The sequence below is a fragment of the Rissa tridactyla genome, chromosome 21 (assembly GCF_028500815.1).
Source record: "Rissa tridactyla isolate bRisTri1 chromosome 21, bRisTri1.patW.cur.20221130, whole genome shotgun sequence".
In the NCBI taxonomy this organism is placed as follows: domain Eukaryota; kingdom Metazoa; phylum Chordata; class Aves; order Charadriiformes; family Laridae; genus Rissa; species Rissa tridactyla.
The window spans coordinates 5,678,002-5,695,276 of NC_071486.1; the positions used below are offsets into that span (position 1 = coordinate 5,678,002).

At 55.0% G+C, this 17,275-nt stretch overlaps 1 protein-coding gene across 3 annotated transcripts in view; it reads right to left on the reverse strand.

Moving 5' to 3' along the window:
* PLXNA2 (plexin A2) overlaps positions 1 to 17,275 on the reverse strand; it is a 179,047-nt gene that overhangs the window by 65,637 nt on the left and 96,135 nt on the right. For all 3 annotated transcript variants that reach the window (XM_054181430.1, XM_054181428.1, XM_054181429.1), the window contains exon 5: positions 3,840 to 3,940. In XM_054181430.1, coding sequence (XP_054037405.1) covers positions 3,840 to 3,940 — 101 coding nt within the window. The remainder of the gene's footprint in view (positions 1 to 3,839; positions 3,941 to 17,275) is intronic.

Below are 17,275 nucleotides of genomic sequence, written 5' to 3' on the forward strand. Positions count from 1 at the left end.
GGAGTTTACACATTCCCTTTCCAAACCACCCGTGGGATGCCCAGCAAACAGCCTTGCTGTCCTCCTCCTCACCCTCTGGGTTTCTTTCCTTTTTTTTTTTTTTTTTTGGAGTATAATGGAGCTAAATATGAATGCTGCCAAAGGAAGAATTATTGAGGTTTAAGTGAATCTGTAAGATAGCTTTAAAGTGAGCTCTTGACTGGAGCCTTTATCTCATTGACTCGCTGGAATGGCTCTTTTTTATCATACTATTTATGGCAACAGCCCTAACAGAGATAAATAGGTCTGTAGACAATAACACACTTGCAGAGAGCAGCATATGGAAGTCTCGCAGGTTTCAAATCCCACTGGGCTGAAGAGACTCTTTAACAATCTCCTTGAGGCCTCCGCGTGCTCCCAAGGAGCGCTGGCTGTAGAAGAGGAGGAGCAGAAGATCCTTCTCTCACATGGAGAGGATGAACTCTCATGGGTGTTCATCCTCATCCCCGGTGGGGGGGACACAGCGGAGGCGCTGGGCAGGGACAGGATGCTCGGCCATCGCGATGCTGCCCCGGAGTCCCCCAGTGAGCAGAGGAGCCCTCCAGGATGAGCACCTTGCCTTTCCTCCTGGTTTTTAGCATCTTCTCAAATCTTCCATGTCCAGGATTCCTCAGAGCCCGGCGCAAGGTGCTGCCCACGGCCACCACCTCATCAAGCACCTCGTTTAGGGCAGAAGTTCTGGGTCTGCTCCAGTGGCCGTGCCCAGCCTGTGGGCTGCGTCCTGGGTCCAAGTCCATCACGAGAGCCACCCTGGCCAGCCTGCGCTGCCGGCAGGACCGAGTCCTGCCTCCGGAGCTCACTGATGGAATCCTCACAGGGAGCTCGTTCAACAGCGTCGCCGCTATCACTGCCCTTCACTCCAGGTAAGCACACGTGTATGCAAGCACCCCACCGTGCAGCACAGCCTCAAGCCTGACCGGGCCTCTACGAGACAGTAATTCATAACCAGCCCACAAGGAAAGCTTTATGTAATATTGGATAATGACAGCTTATCCCAGGACAACTCAGATCCTTTCACTTTTGCTTTATTTTTCCTCTCTGCCAGCATGGAAGGCAGGACGTGCTGCCTGATGCCACCTGGATTGGAGCGGTGGTCTGTCCATCTATCTCACAACTGTACCTGTTCAGACATCCAACACATCATTTAAAATTCTGATTTTGTCTTGGCTCCCTGATAGCTCAGTACCTGCATGCCCGCGCTCCCAGCTCCGGCAATTGCAAACGTGGCTGCCGAGTGCCCAGAGAGGAGCTGCCTGAGCGCTGCCCTGTCCCGCTCCTCGCAGGACACAGCTCTGCCCAGGCATTCCCGACCTGCCTGAGGGTCTCGCTACCCCCGAACCCGAGGAGCAAAACCCCCAGCAAGCAGCAGGAACAAACAACTGCATTTCAATCCCCGAGTGTGGCTCGGTGCCGGTGTTTACCACAGCCAGGCTCGCGCCGGCGGCCAGCCGCTCCCTTGCTCTTTCAAGGACAAAAACTTCTCCTTTTCCGCCCCTCACTCTTTTCACCAGCCCTCAGAAGCCCCAGCGTGAGCATCGCACCCTGACCCGCAGCCCTTCCGCTCAGCAAAGCAGCAGCTGGTCCATCTGGCAGGAGGGACACGTAAGAATTAGAGGAGAGAGATGACAAATTAAATACAAACACTCCGGCACTTGGGGCCTCCAAACAAATATGACAGAGGCTTCAGGAACAGCAAGATAAACTCAATTATTTACAGCTTAAGACAAAAGCTAAAAAAAATGATCATTGCTTCAAGCAGGCCATGAAAGTGCAGATGCTCAAAGGGAGGGTTGAGAAATACCATCAGGGAAGAAACCCTTCTTGGGAATAGGTTAATGCCGAAATGTCATGGCCAAAAGGGCGGAGGAAATGACACTTTTCTCTCCTCTTGACATTGAGAGTTTTCTCTCTGCAAAATGAAGATAACAACCTTTACCTGTTTCCCAGGTGGTTTATGAAGATTCAGTTCATTAGCATTAGGACAGCACTCGGTGATCCTTGCAGAGTGGCTGCTGCAGAGGTCTGCGGAGCAGCTCCAAACGCCCTCACCCGCCGTCCCCTCCCGCTGCACGGCGCAGCAGCACCAGCCACTAAAAGGCCACTGTCCCCAGGTCAGCGGATGCTCTCGTACCCTGCAGCTGGTTCTGGGGAGCACCCACAGACCCGCAGCTCAGGCCAGATGCTGGGTAGAGCATGTCCCCTTTCCTCGCTTCCTTGTCGCCTCCCTTATCATAGAATCACAGCATGGTTGGGGTTGGAAGGGACCTGAAAGCCCACCCAGTGGCACCCCCTGCCCTGGGCAGGGACACCTCCCACCAGCCCAGGTTGCTCCAAGCCCCGTCCAACCTGGCCTTGAACCCCTCCAGGGATGGGGCAGCCACAGCTTCTCTGGGCAACCTGGGCCAGGGGCTCACCACCCTCACAGCAAACAATTTCTTCCTATCAAAAGGCTGAGATGGCTTTTGTCCCAACTGCTGGAAAGGCAGAGGGGACGGCTGCCCCGAGGGAAGAGGCAAAGGGATGGCAATCACTTCCTTCTGACAAAGTCACCGTGACAGTAAAGACTTTCAGACGCAACAGCACATATGGTGGCTTAGCTGCAGGGCTGGACAGGCTTGTTGAAAAGAAAAAAGCTAAAAAATAAAGAAGATGCCCAGGGCGCCTGTGCCCCACGTGTCTGTGCTGCTGGCGGGGGCCGCTTTGCCGCTGCCCCCATCTCCTGCCTGCGGGGGCCCGCCGGATGCCCAGGGATGCTCCGGGCCAGCGGCTGCAATGCTTCTCCTGCATCTCCCCAAGCCTGGCAGGGACTCCGCAAACCGAGCAAGCTGCGGGGGGCGAGTTTGCACCCCAAAGCCCACAGGTGGCGAATCCAGGCCGGATCTGCGGAGGAGCTGCCGCCCCCCGCTCCCCCTCCGGCACCTGCTCCTCAGGCACGTGGCCAAGCGCCGCCACGGGTCCCCGCACTCTGCCTCCGCCCCGACTGCCGCGCATTTAACGGGGCTGCTCTGGGGCTGGCACGCGGCCGGAGGGATTGCTATTCCGCTCCTCGAGGCTTTCCCCTCCTCCTCCGATCCGCCTTTGCCCGGTGGTCTCCCTTCCGCCTTAGGAAGTGATCGTTATTATGGCAGGGGAGAGAAAGGAAGGACACAGACACCTCCTGAATGCAGAGAGTGTTTCCTGGAGCTCCCCTGAAAAAAAACCAACCCATCCCAACCCTTATCCCTTTGTGGCTGCTGATGTGCGTGAGGGGCTGCCAGCTCCCGGCCCCGCTGCCCGCTCTGCCCACGGGGGACGGCGGGAGCACGCAGCCCCTCACCTTGCCACGCAGAACTTAAATATCTCTTCCCAATACACCTAAAAGGGCTTGGTGCTCTGCCCCGCTCCATTCCAGTGCTGTAACCTCTCTGAAAGCAAAGCCCCACTCATACGATCAAGTCTGCTGTTGCCTTTAAACATTCCCCGTTAATTGGGAGGGACTCGTGGCTTGGGCAAGCAGGAGTGTGCAAAACAGGAGGCCTTTGCTCCCACCGCTTTAAATTCTGCTTTCGCATCATCTCCATGCCACCTTCTCCTAAATACTAAACCCTAAAGCAGGAATTTGTTCTTCTTTACATCTTCACAGGAGCTCAGGAATTCTCAATGGCATCCGCGCTGCAATGCAGTGAATGTCCAGGGAAGGGAAGAATGGATTTAAGGAACTTCAACCTAATTCATTTTTGCAAAGATTGCGTGGTGGCTTCGAAAGCTGGGTTTATGATCACCACCAGCAGCTCAAACGAAACAGCCAAGGCTGGACTTACATGTGGTGGAGGGTGCACCAGCCGCAGTGGGGGTCTCCCGAGCTCAGGCACTCCCCGCAGGTCGTGTACTGCTCGCAGGACTCCACGGGCACCCGGGACACCTGCGGAGGAAGCAAACACAGGGGCTCAGAGCTCCTCACCGCACGGCGGGGAGCCAAGCGAGAGCTGCTCTGGGTCCCGCTTCGCTGCTTTGAGGCGAGTAACACAACAGCGATTCACAAATGAATTTGTTTCAACATCCACGCAGAAGTCAGCCACGAGGAGGAAATATTGGGGACTGAGCCACGAAGTCACTGCATCCCTCCGGCGCAGCCACACCATGAATGACGGGCGCAGCGGAGCCGCAGCCTGGAACCCGGCCGGCCCCTGCCGCCAGGAACCCTCCCAAGCCCCCGGGGACGCTCCAGGGTGAAACCTGCGTCCTCTCCTCCCTGATTTACAGCTTGCTATCTTACACTCGCCGCGGGGGAAGCTGCTTCGGGGAGGAAAGCTGGCAGGGAATAAAAATCATTGGGATTTTGCAGGTTGGCAGATTATTTAGCCTCCATGGGTATTCCGCTGCTCGCTCCTCCTGAGCCCTTCCAGCACCAGCGTGGACTTGGCCACCCCATGCGTGTCCCCCCTGCGGGCTGCCTGTCTCTCCCAGGCCAGAGATACTGGAGCAGAAGAGAAGGGGAAGTGCCTGCAGGAACCCCAACCCGGATCGCTGCTGCAGCCCCCCCCTCGCTTGTATCACCCACCCCAAAGGTCGCCCACCCCTGCACGACGCCAAGGTGTAGCACAGTCCTGGCCCGTTTATCAGCACCGAAAACCCCAACGGCTCCAAAATGACACCCAGCTTTAACCATGGGTCGCCGCTTGACTCCAGTGAAGAAACTCCACTTTAACCTTTCCAGCCCGCCCCTCGCCACCTCGGGCAGGCATGGTACATTTGCATTGCCTGTCCTGACGCCGCAGCGCGGTGCTCCTGCACTGGCCCTCTATTTACATCTCTATTATCAAATACTGTAAATAATTATTGCCGTCCCCAGCACAGCTGGGGGCTGGCCGCTCCCCTCGGGCCCCGGGAGCGATGCCTGCAACTGGCTGGAAATTAAAACAACTGTCGGCGTCGCACTCGCTCTGTCCGTCAAAACAGCGCCCGGCTCCCAGCAGCTGGGGCGCGCGGGGTGAAAGGAGCAGTGTCTCGCCACACAACGGCCACTTTCACGCCAAGTGCTGTTGACACAGTGAGAACCCAGTTCCTCTCTAAACACGACACCAATAGGGCTGCGATTCTTCTTGTTTCCTCGGCCCTACTCAACAGCTTTTCCCAAAACAAAAAACTGTGCGGGGATGGGCATTTTTTTTTCGACGAGATGCAGTCCGCAGGACGGGCACGGGGCTCAGCTTGGGGTGTGCCAAGAGCAAAGTGGCCCCAGAGCTGGAATGCCAGGGCAGGGACCGAGGGGGTGCGAGAGGCAGGGCCAGGTACGCTGGGGATGCATTTAGCCTGTAAAGAGCTTCAGAAATGGAGAAGAGAAATGCAGAGCGATGGAATAATAGAGAGGGGTAAAAAAAGGCTTGGGTTTGGGTTTTGGCTGCAAAAGGCACCCAGGGTCCCCTCCTGAGGTCTCATCTGAGCACGTGGCTGCATGTCCCCCTAAGGACCTCAAAGCACTTTACGGGCACCCGGTGGGGCAGGAGCAAGCCCACCAGCCCCCCAGCAGGCACCGCGTCCCCGGGGCGCCTGACTCCAGGCTTGGACGGGGATCTGCAGCCACGGCACCGCAGCCCCATCGCCGGCAATGAGCCGAAATCTCCCAGTGCAGACCAGAGCTGGAGACATCGCACTCTCCTGGATGGGAACCTGGGAGCAAACATTATGTTTTTCAAACCAAACGAGCAGCCCACAGAGCTGCGGTGGCTCTGAGAAACCCCCTGGGAGCCACCAGCCCCAGGATGCGGCGAGGGAGGTCTCTGGGTTTCCCCTACAATCTGTTGAGCCACGTCGCTGCGATGGCTCTCACCCACCCCGGAGGTCAGGGCAGCCCCAAATGGGCATTGCTGGTCCCCCACCTCTTACCCACGACGTGAGGCTTGAGAGGATCCGTCCCTGTGATTTATATGCAGCTCAGGGCTTGTTTCATGTTTGCGAGGAGCTGGATGCTCTCGCGGTGCTCTATAAATAACGGAGGATTTGAATTATATGAATAACAGTTCGTTACAGATGATTTTATGTTAGGCATTTGGGTTCTTTTTCTGCTCAGAAGCTGTGGCTTCTGCACGATAACACTTCAAAAATCACCCAGAAATTCTGAACAATGCCTAGAGCCGCAGGTTTCTAGCCCAAATGGGCCCATTTGATCCTGTCTTTGTTGCTGCCTGCAAATGCAGGGCAGAGAACTTCACCCGCTCTCCTCTTGGCAGCACTCAGGGACCGAAGCAGACGTGGCAGAGGCGCGGAGGTGGGCTGGCACTGCCCGAGCTGGGGTCCCTGCTCCCACCGAGCCCCAAGGGTGCCCCCGGGCCGGCGATTCTGCAGCCCCGACCGCCCAGATACACCCCGCGGCCGCGGGTTTCTGGCCCCTGGCTGGAGGGAGGTCTAAGACTTTGGGGAAGAATAAACCAAATAAACCATCTGCTTTTCTCCAACACTTACGCCTGTAACTGTGAAATTCACCCTTCATAAAAATTAATGCCAGAAAACCCGCATTGCTCCAATACCCAAGTAAATGTTTAAATGAAGAAATTCACAAAGATTATGAACAGGCATAAGGCACTGAAGAAGGCACATAAATATTTGCATGCATGAAAAAGGCTGGGGGGTTTTGCAGTACTTGTCCAGCTCTCACAATAGCAATGCACAACTGGCCGTCCATGATCCAAATATGGAAAATATTCCAACCCTCTAAAGAATATGTTTCATTTTAACGGAAAAACGAGAGAAATAGGATACATGTATATGTCATCCCATACCTATCATGAACACAGAGGACTGAAAGCTCTACTTCCTTCAGAGGCAGTACAGAAGCAAAGCTCAGATGTCCTTACTCTTCCTGGCTGCAGGCTGGAAACGCTCCCTTGGCTTTAGGCATTTGAAAACTGTTCTCTGCCAGCCTAGTTATCCTTGTGAGACCAAAGGATTTGTGTGTGTGAACCGCTGCGCCAGGGAGAGATGAGAAGACATGGCACACCAATGCCTGCCGGGGGAAGGAAAACCAACACGGATGGGGGTGGGGGACAGTGTATTCCCAAGTCCGAGAATTTCCCCTCCTGTCCCCTTCAGCCACGGACTGCCACCACGGAACAGAAAAAAGAGAGAGCGGAGGCAAAGAGAGCAGGGAAGGAGTGGGTGCTGTCATCAGGCTCAGGAATCCCAAATCGTGACCACCTCTGGGTCCCGCCTGCCTGGCCCCGCTCCGATGGCCACAGGCACTCACGGCATCCCACCCCGGCATCCCACCCCGGCATCCCCATCCCTGCAGGCACCAGCACCTCGCAGCTATGCACGACCAACGTGACTCCCATCTGTCACAGCCTGGTCTGTTTGCTCCCTCATCCTCGCCAGCCCCCGGGGCAGCTCTGCGCGCAGCAGAATGGTTTATTTGGAAAGGGCTTTGGTTTTCAGTATTTAGTTTTTAAATGTAAATATTTCTCCTTGTTTACATTAGAGAAGATAGGTCAGAGGAATGCTCCTGGCTCTTGGAGCAAACATTTGAGAAGGTCTATCACCGCTTCAGGAGCGTATTCCCCACCCCAGACTAAGCCCCGAGAAAGCTGTTCCCTGAGCTGATGAACTTATCGGCAGAGCAGGAGCACGAGGTCCTGCGGCCCCGGAGGGCAGAGCTCCCGGCTCAGCCCCGTCCTGGAGCGCCAACAGACCTCGCGGCGAAGCCTCAGCTTTCGAAAGCGGATGCCAATTTTGGATGCCTGGAGAGTTCTGCTCCAGCTACCAGAAACATGGGGCATGCAGGAATTTTCCAAACACAGCCTCAAACCCTGCACCTCCTGGCCTGCGAGATGGACCACGGCTCCCCGTCAGAGCCGCAGACCCCGGCGAGGCCACCCCTCTGCGAAGCAAGCAGCACGGCGCGCCGGGGATAGGAAAAGGTGACGGACGCTCCACATCAGTGTGGCCACAGCGAATGCAAAGCGATAAGGCGATTCAGCAGAGACGAGGAGCATCCGCATGAAGGACAACAACCAAGAAACCAACGCTCCTGGGGAATTTCCTTATTCCGAAGGGCAGAGCCCTCCTCCCTCCTGCCCGATTGCTCCCTCTCTTCCTTCTGTCCATGACAAAACTCTGCTCCTGAGTTTTTCAGTTCCCTATTTATGAACCTGCTTCTCAATAATTAAATGATAAAGTCTCATTACTGCTTTCCTTGACTGCCTGACCCATACCATCAGGAAAAAAAAAGAAAGAAAAACAAAAAATCAATACAGACTCTCCAAAACACACGAAGTCAGACTCTGCCAGACCCTAGAGAAAATAAAATAAGTGCGAGAAACCAGTTCCAAATAAATAAATACATAAAATAAACAAAGAAAGCACAGTTTCCATAGCTTATGCCTGCTGCCAGCCCGGGGCTCTGACCTGGCTGGCCGGAGAGCCCCCGGGGCGACCCCCCGCCACGGCACGCTGCCTGCAGACCCCGCGGGGGGCCGGCTTCAAACAGAAAATCTATTTTTAATGACTTTGGGGAGTGGAGTAGAGATGCCAACTACTTTAATGTAATTAAAGCTATCTATCACTCAGTGAGCAGGAGCCCAAAGTTGATGAACTTTCCAATGAGATTTTATTCTTCCCTTCATTCATGAAAAAGCACCACTTTATGCTGCTGCAGGAGACATGAAGAAGTGTGGGAAGGAGCAAGGAGGACTCATCAGTTCCAGCTGTTAACGTGTCAGGGTGACAGAGCTGGGGAAAATAAAGTCAAACTTTCTTACAGGCTTGTAAAAAGTTTGACAGACTCTTCTCGCTGGTTCTCCTCCCTGCGTCTTCATGCAGAACTGTTCAAATCTGGAGTCCTCCTGTGATATCATCTCTGCCAAGGGAAAAACCAGCATGCAGGGCTGTGGAGCACTTGTTGCTCTGGGAAGCAAGAGCTGTGGGTCCAATCTGCCCCACGCTGTATGAAAAGTCCCGCCTGGAAATGACTTATTGACTGGAGCAGAGCCAGCGGAGATCTCGGACGCACTAAGACTTCCAGCAGCGAGCACGGAAGAGCCAGCAGCGAGAGGGATGCAGCCAGAGCATTGCCTGGGGCAGCAGCCAGGACACAGGGGAGAAGGCAAAGGGGGAGTGTTCCACCTGAAAAGCGTTGAGCAGCATCCCTGAAGTGCAGCCGGTTCCTCAAAGGCAGGAGAACCTGCTCCAGTCGGTAGTCCCCGTAATGGATGAAGGTACCCAGGAGCGGATGAGGAGGAGTTCTCCCGACAGGTACAGCAGTACTGGGGAACCCGGCTCTCTTCTCCCACACTGCTCAGCAGAGAAAGGATTATCAGAGCTACCGAAGGGCTGTCAGAACCAAATCAACGCCTGTAACTTTTGGCAGAAAAGCAGCGAGTGGGAGAGGACACAGAGACAATGTTTCCATGGCTACAAAGGGATTATTTAATTACAGCGCTGCAGATGCATACAGAGAAAGTCCCTTAAACTCTGATCCAAGCAACCTTTTCAATGAGTTTGGCTTTACCGCTATAAGAACCTCATTAGCATCTTACGAGGCCAAGCTGTGTTTGAGCGCAGGAGACCGGATAGCTTTCCTCGCGAGCAATCAGCCCTTCTCCCAGCATACCTGGCTGCCTGGCTCCCACCTGCCTGCCGCGTACAGCGCCAGGCTCCTCGGGGAGGGCTTGAAAGTAAGGGCTGCCTCCTCTGGGAAGCACGAGACAATGAAAAAACCAGCAAACGCCCCAGAGTAAAGCTTAATCAAGCTGTAAAATCGTCCTCAAGCCAGAATTTCCTCCATCCAACCCAGCAGCAGCCGGCAGGGCTCGGGCTCAGAGCAGACTCGTGTTCTGGCACACAGGCTCCTGCAGACAAACGCTTTCCTGCGGTTTACCAGGACTCGAGTTAATCGTTGCATCAGTATGAAACATCTGAGCGAGATTTGTCGGAATAACAAAGTGCCGGGCAGAGATGCCATCCCTGCTCCCAGGAGCAGCACAGTCTCATGTAAACCTGGAGGAGGAGAAACGGGTTTCCATCTCGAACACGGGCCGCCCGCGACCATTCCCCGAATGCTCAGGCTGTTCAACCTGGCAGCTCCAGCGCAGGGACAGAAACACTGGCTGACGTATTTAGGCAGGCTTCTGGAATCAGCAAATGCAGGAAAATTTATGGATTGAATAATGAGGTCAAAGCTGCCCACAGAGGTGCAGCCACACGCTCGCTCCTGCCCCGCACGGCGCTGGGGGTACGGTGTCCCCAGCACAGCATCTGGCTCATTTGGGACAGCAAACTGCTCCCTTCTCCCACAGAACCGCTACTTGACAGGAACCGTCGGTGATGTGATAAATGTGTAGACACACTAATATCAAGGAATGAGGTGCTAAAGGTCTCCACCACAAGCCCGAGGTTATGCTGCAATACATCCACACGTTTCCTCCCCTGGAAAACCACCACGCCTCAGGGGAGCCACATTTTTGTTCTTCACAGCAAAAAAAAGTTCAAACGAGTTTCTGGCAACCAGGCTCTTTCCAGGCGAGCAGCACGGCGCTGCCACCGAGCAGCGGGAGATCCCCCGCAGCTGCTCTGAGTGCTGGTGGCCCCGGCCGGGGTGACACAGCCTCCTCGCTGCCCCGGGGGGTCCCTCTGGGCTCGCTCCGGATCTCAGGATGAAGGGGCTGATGTGCCCGGAGCGGCCGCGTGGCACATCCGAATGTCCCTGCTGGGGGACATCACTGCTGCCATCGCAAGTAGCTTCTTGAAGCGCTGGCACCGTCTTCTGACGAATGGCACGCTGCTCGGCGAGACCACCCTGCCACGGCCACCCAGCCATGAGCAGTGGCCTTTGCGGCACTGATTAGTCCAGGCCTCGGGGGAACTAATTAATATGGATAAAAGGGGAGCAGCTTTCCAAAATTTCTGGGCTCAGGTGGGGATCAATCCAACACAGTGAACTTTCATCTCGCATCAGTTCACAGCCCCTGCGCTCAGTGCTTTGCCTTGCTGCCATGTAACTCACAGCACACTCCCTGCAGTCATTTCAAAGTTTTAACAGAAGCTCAGAAAATTAATTAAGGTGAATAATTATAAAGTGTGCGCTTCTTTCCCCTCTCTATTTTGCAAGGAAGTGGCAAAAAATAGAATTCTGAATAATTTTGGAGTTATAACCAATGTAATTAGGTGTTCAACGAACACTTACAATTGGGCTGTGCTTATTAAAATTACTGTTTTAGTCAGAACATTGCCAGAGAGTCATTAACAGCACAATGGTTTGATTCCCCAGGATTCTAATTAGACTTGGACGCCTCGTGGCGCAGGGGATGCCCGGCTCTGGCTCGGCACTCCAGGTGATGCCCGGCGGTGCCGTGGGGTCCCCACCAAGGCTTCCCGAGGGCTTTGCAGCCCCAGGGTGCGGGGACCCGGCCAGGAGGAGAGGTAGGAGAGGGGACGGAGCCCCCGGCATCAAGCGGTGGGAAGAAGTCGCTCTGCGACACGCAACGCCCCGGCCACCGCTCTGGCTCGGGGTTTACTGTTGCCCGCAGTGAACAGGCTGGATGGCGCAGGCAGGGGCGTGTCGGGCTCTGCTGTTTCCTCCTCGGGGAGACGATCTCGGTCCACTTTATAGAAATCCCTTTATGTCTCCTGTGCGCTGCTCTGCAGGGCTCCAGGCAGAAAACGGCCAGGTTTGTGCTAACTCTGTCCCCAGAGCGTGCAAGCTCGGACAGCACACAGCCACGCTGACCGCAGGGCTGCGGCCGGCGCAGGAACTATTTGCACCGTGAGCTACAGCAGGACAAACCTCCCCTCCCGCCAACAGCCGTCCCTCCGGCCCCATCTCCCGCAGGGTGTTTGGGGGGGTTTGGGTGTTTCTCCCCGGGCAGCAGCGCCGGTACCACACCATGGCGCTGGCAGGTACCAGCCGCACCGACGCAGCCTCCTGCTCCCTGACGTCAGAGGCTGCGCTGCTCAGTCTGCACCGGCAGAGGTGTGCTGGGGGTAACACTACAGTGTCCATCCCTGCAGCCTGCATCACCACCATGATGTGATAACAGCTGGAAGCGGGGAAACTGTGGAGGGAACGATAACGCCTGTCTGGAAACACCCTGAGCATTTATAAGCAACGGCCCTGCTCCAAGCAGCTCCTTACGCTGGTTTGGAAATGATGGAGGCTTCAAAGTAGGTGTCAGTGCACTCTCCGTCAGAGAAGGGAGCCCCATGCTCTGAAACGCAGACATCCAGATCTGTTATGAAAGACCTAAATCTCAGCGGTGTGTATCACAGGAAAGCTCAGTGCCTGCTGCTTGCAATTGCCTTCAGCCGTCTGTTTTTCCTCTCTCCCCATAAAAACCACATGCTAGACAGCAGAGGCCCCTTCCCCCAAGCTGCTAGCCTGGAACTCATGAATTCAGTTAAGTTGTTAAAAAGGATTGTGGCAGGCTAAGATAAAACAGAGGAGTTTAAAATGACAAACAGACTCCTAAATGGGATTAGAGTCTTAATGAAAACAGTAATGAATGAATGAGGCAACCAAATATTACCCATTAATATTAGACAGATAGATTAGATCCCTAGGCGCTGCATTTAAAAACGACATGAAATTACTTCAGTTACTCTGCCCTGATAAATAACAAGGCCATATTTACTGTTAAAACACATATCCTCCACCCTCCCCCCTGCTTGCTTTGGCTTCTGCTTCCCAAGAGGGAGAGCAGACCACCGAGAGGCTGGAAAAACGCAGCAGGCTGGAAGCCTCCTCGGTTCCCCTCCTCCCGGCAGGAGACCGGGGCGTGCCAGCATCCACCGCACACGTCCTCCAGGGCACCTGCTGCAGAGGACCAGTCCTGGTAGTCTCAATCACCCCCATCAACCCCGCTGCTTCAGCCCTTGCATTTCTGTGCAAGAGCCAAAGCAATCACTGCCGATTCACTTAAAACCCGATGCTCGCAGCATCCTTCCGTCTCAGAAATTCCCTCTGCTTTCACTTGCTGGTGGATACAGCTGCTCCCGCTCCTCCTTTCCGCGTGGGGAAGGCAAGATTAACCTGATCAGAGGCCTCTTATAATGAAGAGATCATAGATGGATAATTCCTGGGTGCTCGGTGGCATTTACATGCTAATGATGAAAGGCACTCTGGTAAAGGTAATGTCAACAAGAGTCCCTCATCCTTGCATCCCAGCCTCCAACCCAACCATCTGTTCTCTGGGTTCAGGAAAGCCCTGGAGAACGGGTTGCTGCTAAGAAAGCTGCTAAACATCCTTCCCAGCTCTGCCGCCTTGGATCGTGAACCTTCGCGCCTGGATGAAGCCTTCTCTACGTGACCTGGGACGGTTCTGGGCAGCCGCTGTGCTCAGAGCGGGACGGCCAGCCCAGCTGAGAGGAGAAACAGAGCACGGCTATACGCACACCTCTGGCGTGTCAAATCACTGGTGCTTTGCTGCTATGGGATCTTAAATACCTTTGCAAAAAAACCCACCTCATTCAGCCTCAAAACGTATCAGTAAACAAGAAAAACATAAAGTATCTCAGAGATACGAGAGGAGCAGCCTGCAGAAAGCGGGCAGAGCGAACCGCCAGCAGCACGGCAAGGCAGAGAAGCTCAGCCCAAACCCCAGCCCTCGCTGCAGTCAGCAGGTACGTCACCTGGTGTTTTCTTAGGGAAAGGAGTGGAATCACCCCCCTGCTCTCCCTCAGCTGGGATGCAATCCCTCGGGGAAAGCCTCCACGGCGGTTTCTCCAGCTGAAATACCGCTGAGCCCGGAGGATTCATGAAGTGTGGGAATGGGGGGCAGGAGGGCTGAGGGGGGGTGTGTACCACACAGATATAAATTAACTTTCCAGGAGGCAACAAAACCCAGTCTTTGTGCTTTCCCACCCTGAAAGAAGCGGCAAAGCAGGGAAGCGAAGAGAGAGGAATGTGCAGAGCTCTTCCCACAGCTCAGGGGATGGATGACCTTTCCAATACTATACCTGTATAAATCTTATTTAATGAAATAATAAAAAAAAGAATAAACGAAGGTTAAATCATTCCCTGCAGCAGATTTACATTGAAAACAAAGTCTGTTCAGACAGCGGTTGGTTTACACAACAGGCCTTTAACATTCCTTTCCTAACTACTAGGGTGACTCCTGCCCAGCTAACCACAAAATGAGTGATAGGAGCCCTCGAAGCCAAAGGCAACTTGCCAAGACGGAGGCAAAAGAAACAGCGCTAGTCTGGGGTTTACTTTAAACACACAATTCGGGGTTTCGGTGGGTCACAAGTCACAACATGGTGGTTTTTACCCATCAAACCTTCCCCACAACATTCCCATCCTTTGGGACGTGACTTCGTTTTCAGTGCCGCCACCAAGTCAGCGCTTTAAACACCCACTTCCCCTCCCTTCGCGCACCGCAGAGCAAACACCACTGCCTGCGGCTTGGAAGTGCCCCTGGGAAACTGGGAAAACTAACCAAGGGCCTCCCATTTTCTGAAATAAAAGCTGGGATGGGTTTTGTAGCCAGCGCAGGCTGGGCAAGGAGCTTTCATCTTTACCTGCTTCTCCTTGGGCTGCTGTTGTGCTGCATGGGAGAAGCGGAATCGAAGAGCAGCTGTGGGGCGACGGCACGGCTCTGACGAGAGGCAGAGGGGATAGAAGCTCAGAGCTTATACATAAACTTCAGAGTTGCTGCATTAATGCTCCCAGTGCTGCAATGCTAAGTCACTTGTCCCTAGAAGCCACATCAGCTCCTGCTGTAAACAGTTACTTTGACATCAGCTTCTCACTGTCCGGATACAGCACTCAAAACGGTGGCATTTTGGGCAAACAATGCCATGAAACTATTTCTGCTCCACCAGAGCCTGAGGAACTTCTGCATATATTTCCATAAATATCACTGGCATCAGTACAGCGACAGACCCGACAGACCGCGAGAGGGATCCTGCAGACTCTGCTGAGCCTACCTACAGGTCTGCTCTGGGAAAAGCCACAGGGTTGAACGGACTCTGCAATCACAAAATAAACCCACTTGCATGAAAATCACTAAGCCCTCAGTTTCCGGCGAGGCTGGAAATGAGGGGGAAGGTCCCCCCAGCTATTGAAACGTGCAGCTCCTTGTCCCCGGAGGCTGAAAGTAGATGATGGCATTGAACAGACTCATGGAAGATCAGTTCATTAAGGGCCAACTTGGGAATGCCAAAACCCTGCGCGGGTGCAGCAGGAGAAGGACCGGCGGGTGTACGACCCGCTTTGTCTCCTGCCGCAGGACACCTGCTTCTGGCAGGACATGGGGTGCCACCGCGGTGGCTCTGGCCACTGCATGAGAGAGATGCGTCTACCAACATTTTTAGGCAAAATTTAGTCCCTGGCATTCTGCTTTTCAGCTGCAACCCCCCCACAGGAGGCGAATCCCCACCTGTGTGCCGGGCAGCGGAGGTGGAAGGGGATCTTCCCCCCCTCAGCGGCCTTCCCGCTGGAAGCCTGCACCGGAGCAGCTGCTCCAAGGGCATTTCTCTGCAGGGAAGCTGGCAAGGGACAGGGTTAATAGGCCCACTCCATGCGTGACCTCTCTTCCCTCTCTCTGAGAGCTTCTAATTACCAAGCTAAAGAAAGAGGGGCAGCCGGCAGCGCGAGCCCGACCCCACTGCCCGCGCCTGCCCTTGCTGATGCGATCGATCGCAGCCCGCCGGCGAAGGCAAGGGCTCCAGCCCTGGGTAGGGGCTGAGGGCTCAGGGAAAGGCAGCTTCTCCCATCCCACCCGCACATGGAGCAAGTTAATCAAGGCCAAAGCCTCCCTGGAAAAAACGGGAGCATCAGCGGGTCCCTTCTTCCAAAAAAAAAAAAAGAAAAAAAAGATAGCAGCTTGGGGGGGCCATGAATAAATAATGCTGCTAATGAAAAGATGCCTGCGCAGCCCCAGCACGGTGGAGGAAGCAGACCGATGACTCTATTTCTGATGCACCGGCAGCCTGACAATTGGCAAATGAACCTCTGCAGTTATCTGTTTCCCCTCTTTATTCTTTTCTCATAAAACTGGCAGGAACAGGGGTAGGAAAGAGATGCTGGCGGCAGCTGTGTTCAGTATGAAAAATGAGCAGCATATGTATGGGAGGCAGCTGGAGCCCAGCGCTCGCTGCAGAGCGAGGGACCCCCCGGCTCCCTCCCGCTCCCCTGCCACGCTGCTTATTTCTGCTTATTCCCCCCTCTCCGCCGGGGCCCCTGCTTAACCCTTGCCTGGCTCCGTTGCCACATGTACCCGTGACGGAGCAAATCGGCCAAACCCACAGGGACCCGGGGCTGCACCTGACGGTCACCGACACCCGGTGCCCCCGATGGGCAGCGCGTTCGCCGCGTTTCTGGCGTGCCCAGGAGCTTTACGAGAAGCTGTAGCCCTGCTGGAATGGGCAACGTGCGTAGACACGAAATCACAGCCCACAGCTGCTCCCAGGAGCAGATGAAACATTATCCTTGGTTTATAGACGAGGGACTGGCGCTGGTGAGAGCCGCGAGATGGGGCACAGCACAAGGGCTGTCCCTGGGCTGCCTCCATGAACCGCTGCTGCTCTTCCTCCAGAGCCCATTCGGCTGAAGGTCTCTGCATGGCGCTTTCTAGGGGCACGCAGACAAGGCCTGCGGCAACTTGCCCAAAAATGCTTGGGGCACCCTGTGTCGGGGCCAGTGTCCCGATGCCACCCTTCTCCCACGGAGGCAGAGCTGGAGCTCCCTCTGCCATACGGCTTCTCCCCACCCCTGCCCTTCCAGCATCCTCCCTTGAGTGCCTGGCCACTTGCCACCCCTGGCACGCACAGGGACACGGAGGCCACATTATGTTTACCCTCCTTGCTCAGGAGAAAGCCCGGGGCTGCGCGGGAGGACGTGTCTCGCCACCCACCTTGAAAGGGACCCCACGTGGCCAACTGGCCGCGGCGCAGCAGGGTGGGCAACCCCGCATCTGCCCGCTCCGAACAGACTCGCGGGCTGTGCTCCGCCACAATGCCGGCTTTGTTCCCAGCTCTGGCACGTCCGAGGGTGTCAATGACACTGAAAAGCTTTGACTGGCCCTTTCTGTTTGTTTTCTTGGCACACGCAAGTATCATTTAAATAGCCCAACCTCGGCTCTGCCCTGCACCTCGCGTGTGACTGACATTATTATTCAGCAGCGGCTTTGCCCAGAGAACAGGCTGAGCAGAAAATGATGGCTCCCAGCCCCTCTGATGCCCGTTTACCTCTCTGCCTGCTTTCCCGGGAGAGCACAGAATCTTCATGGTTGGAAAGGACCTTTGAGATCATCGAGTCCGACCATAC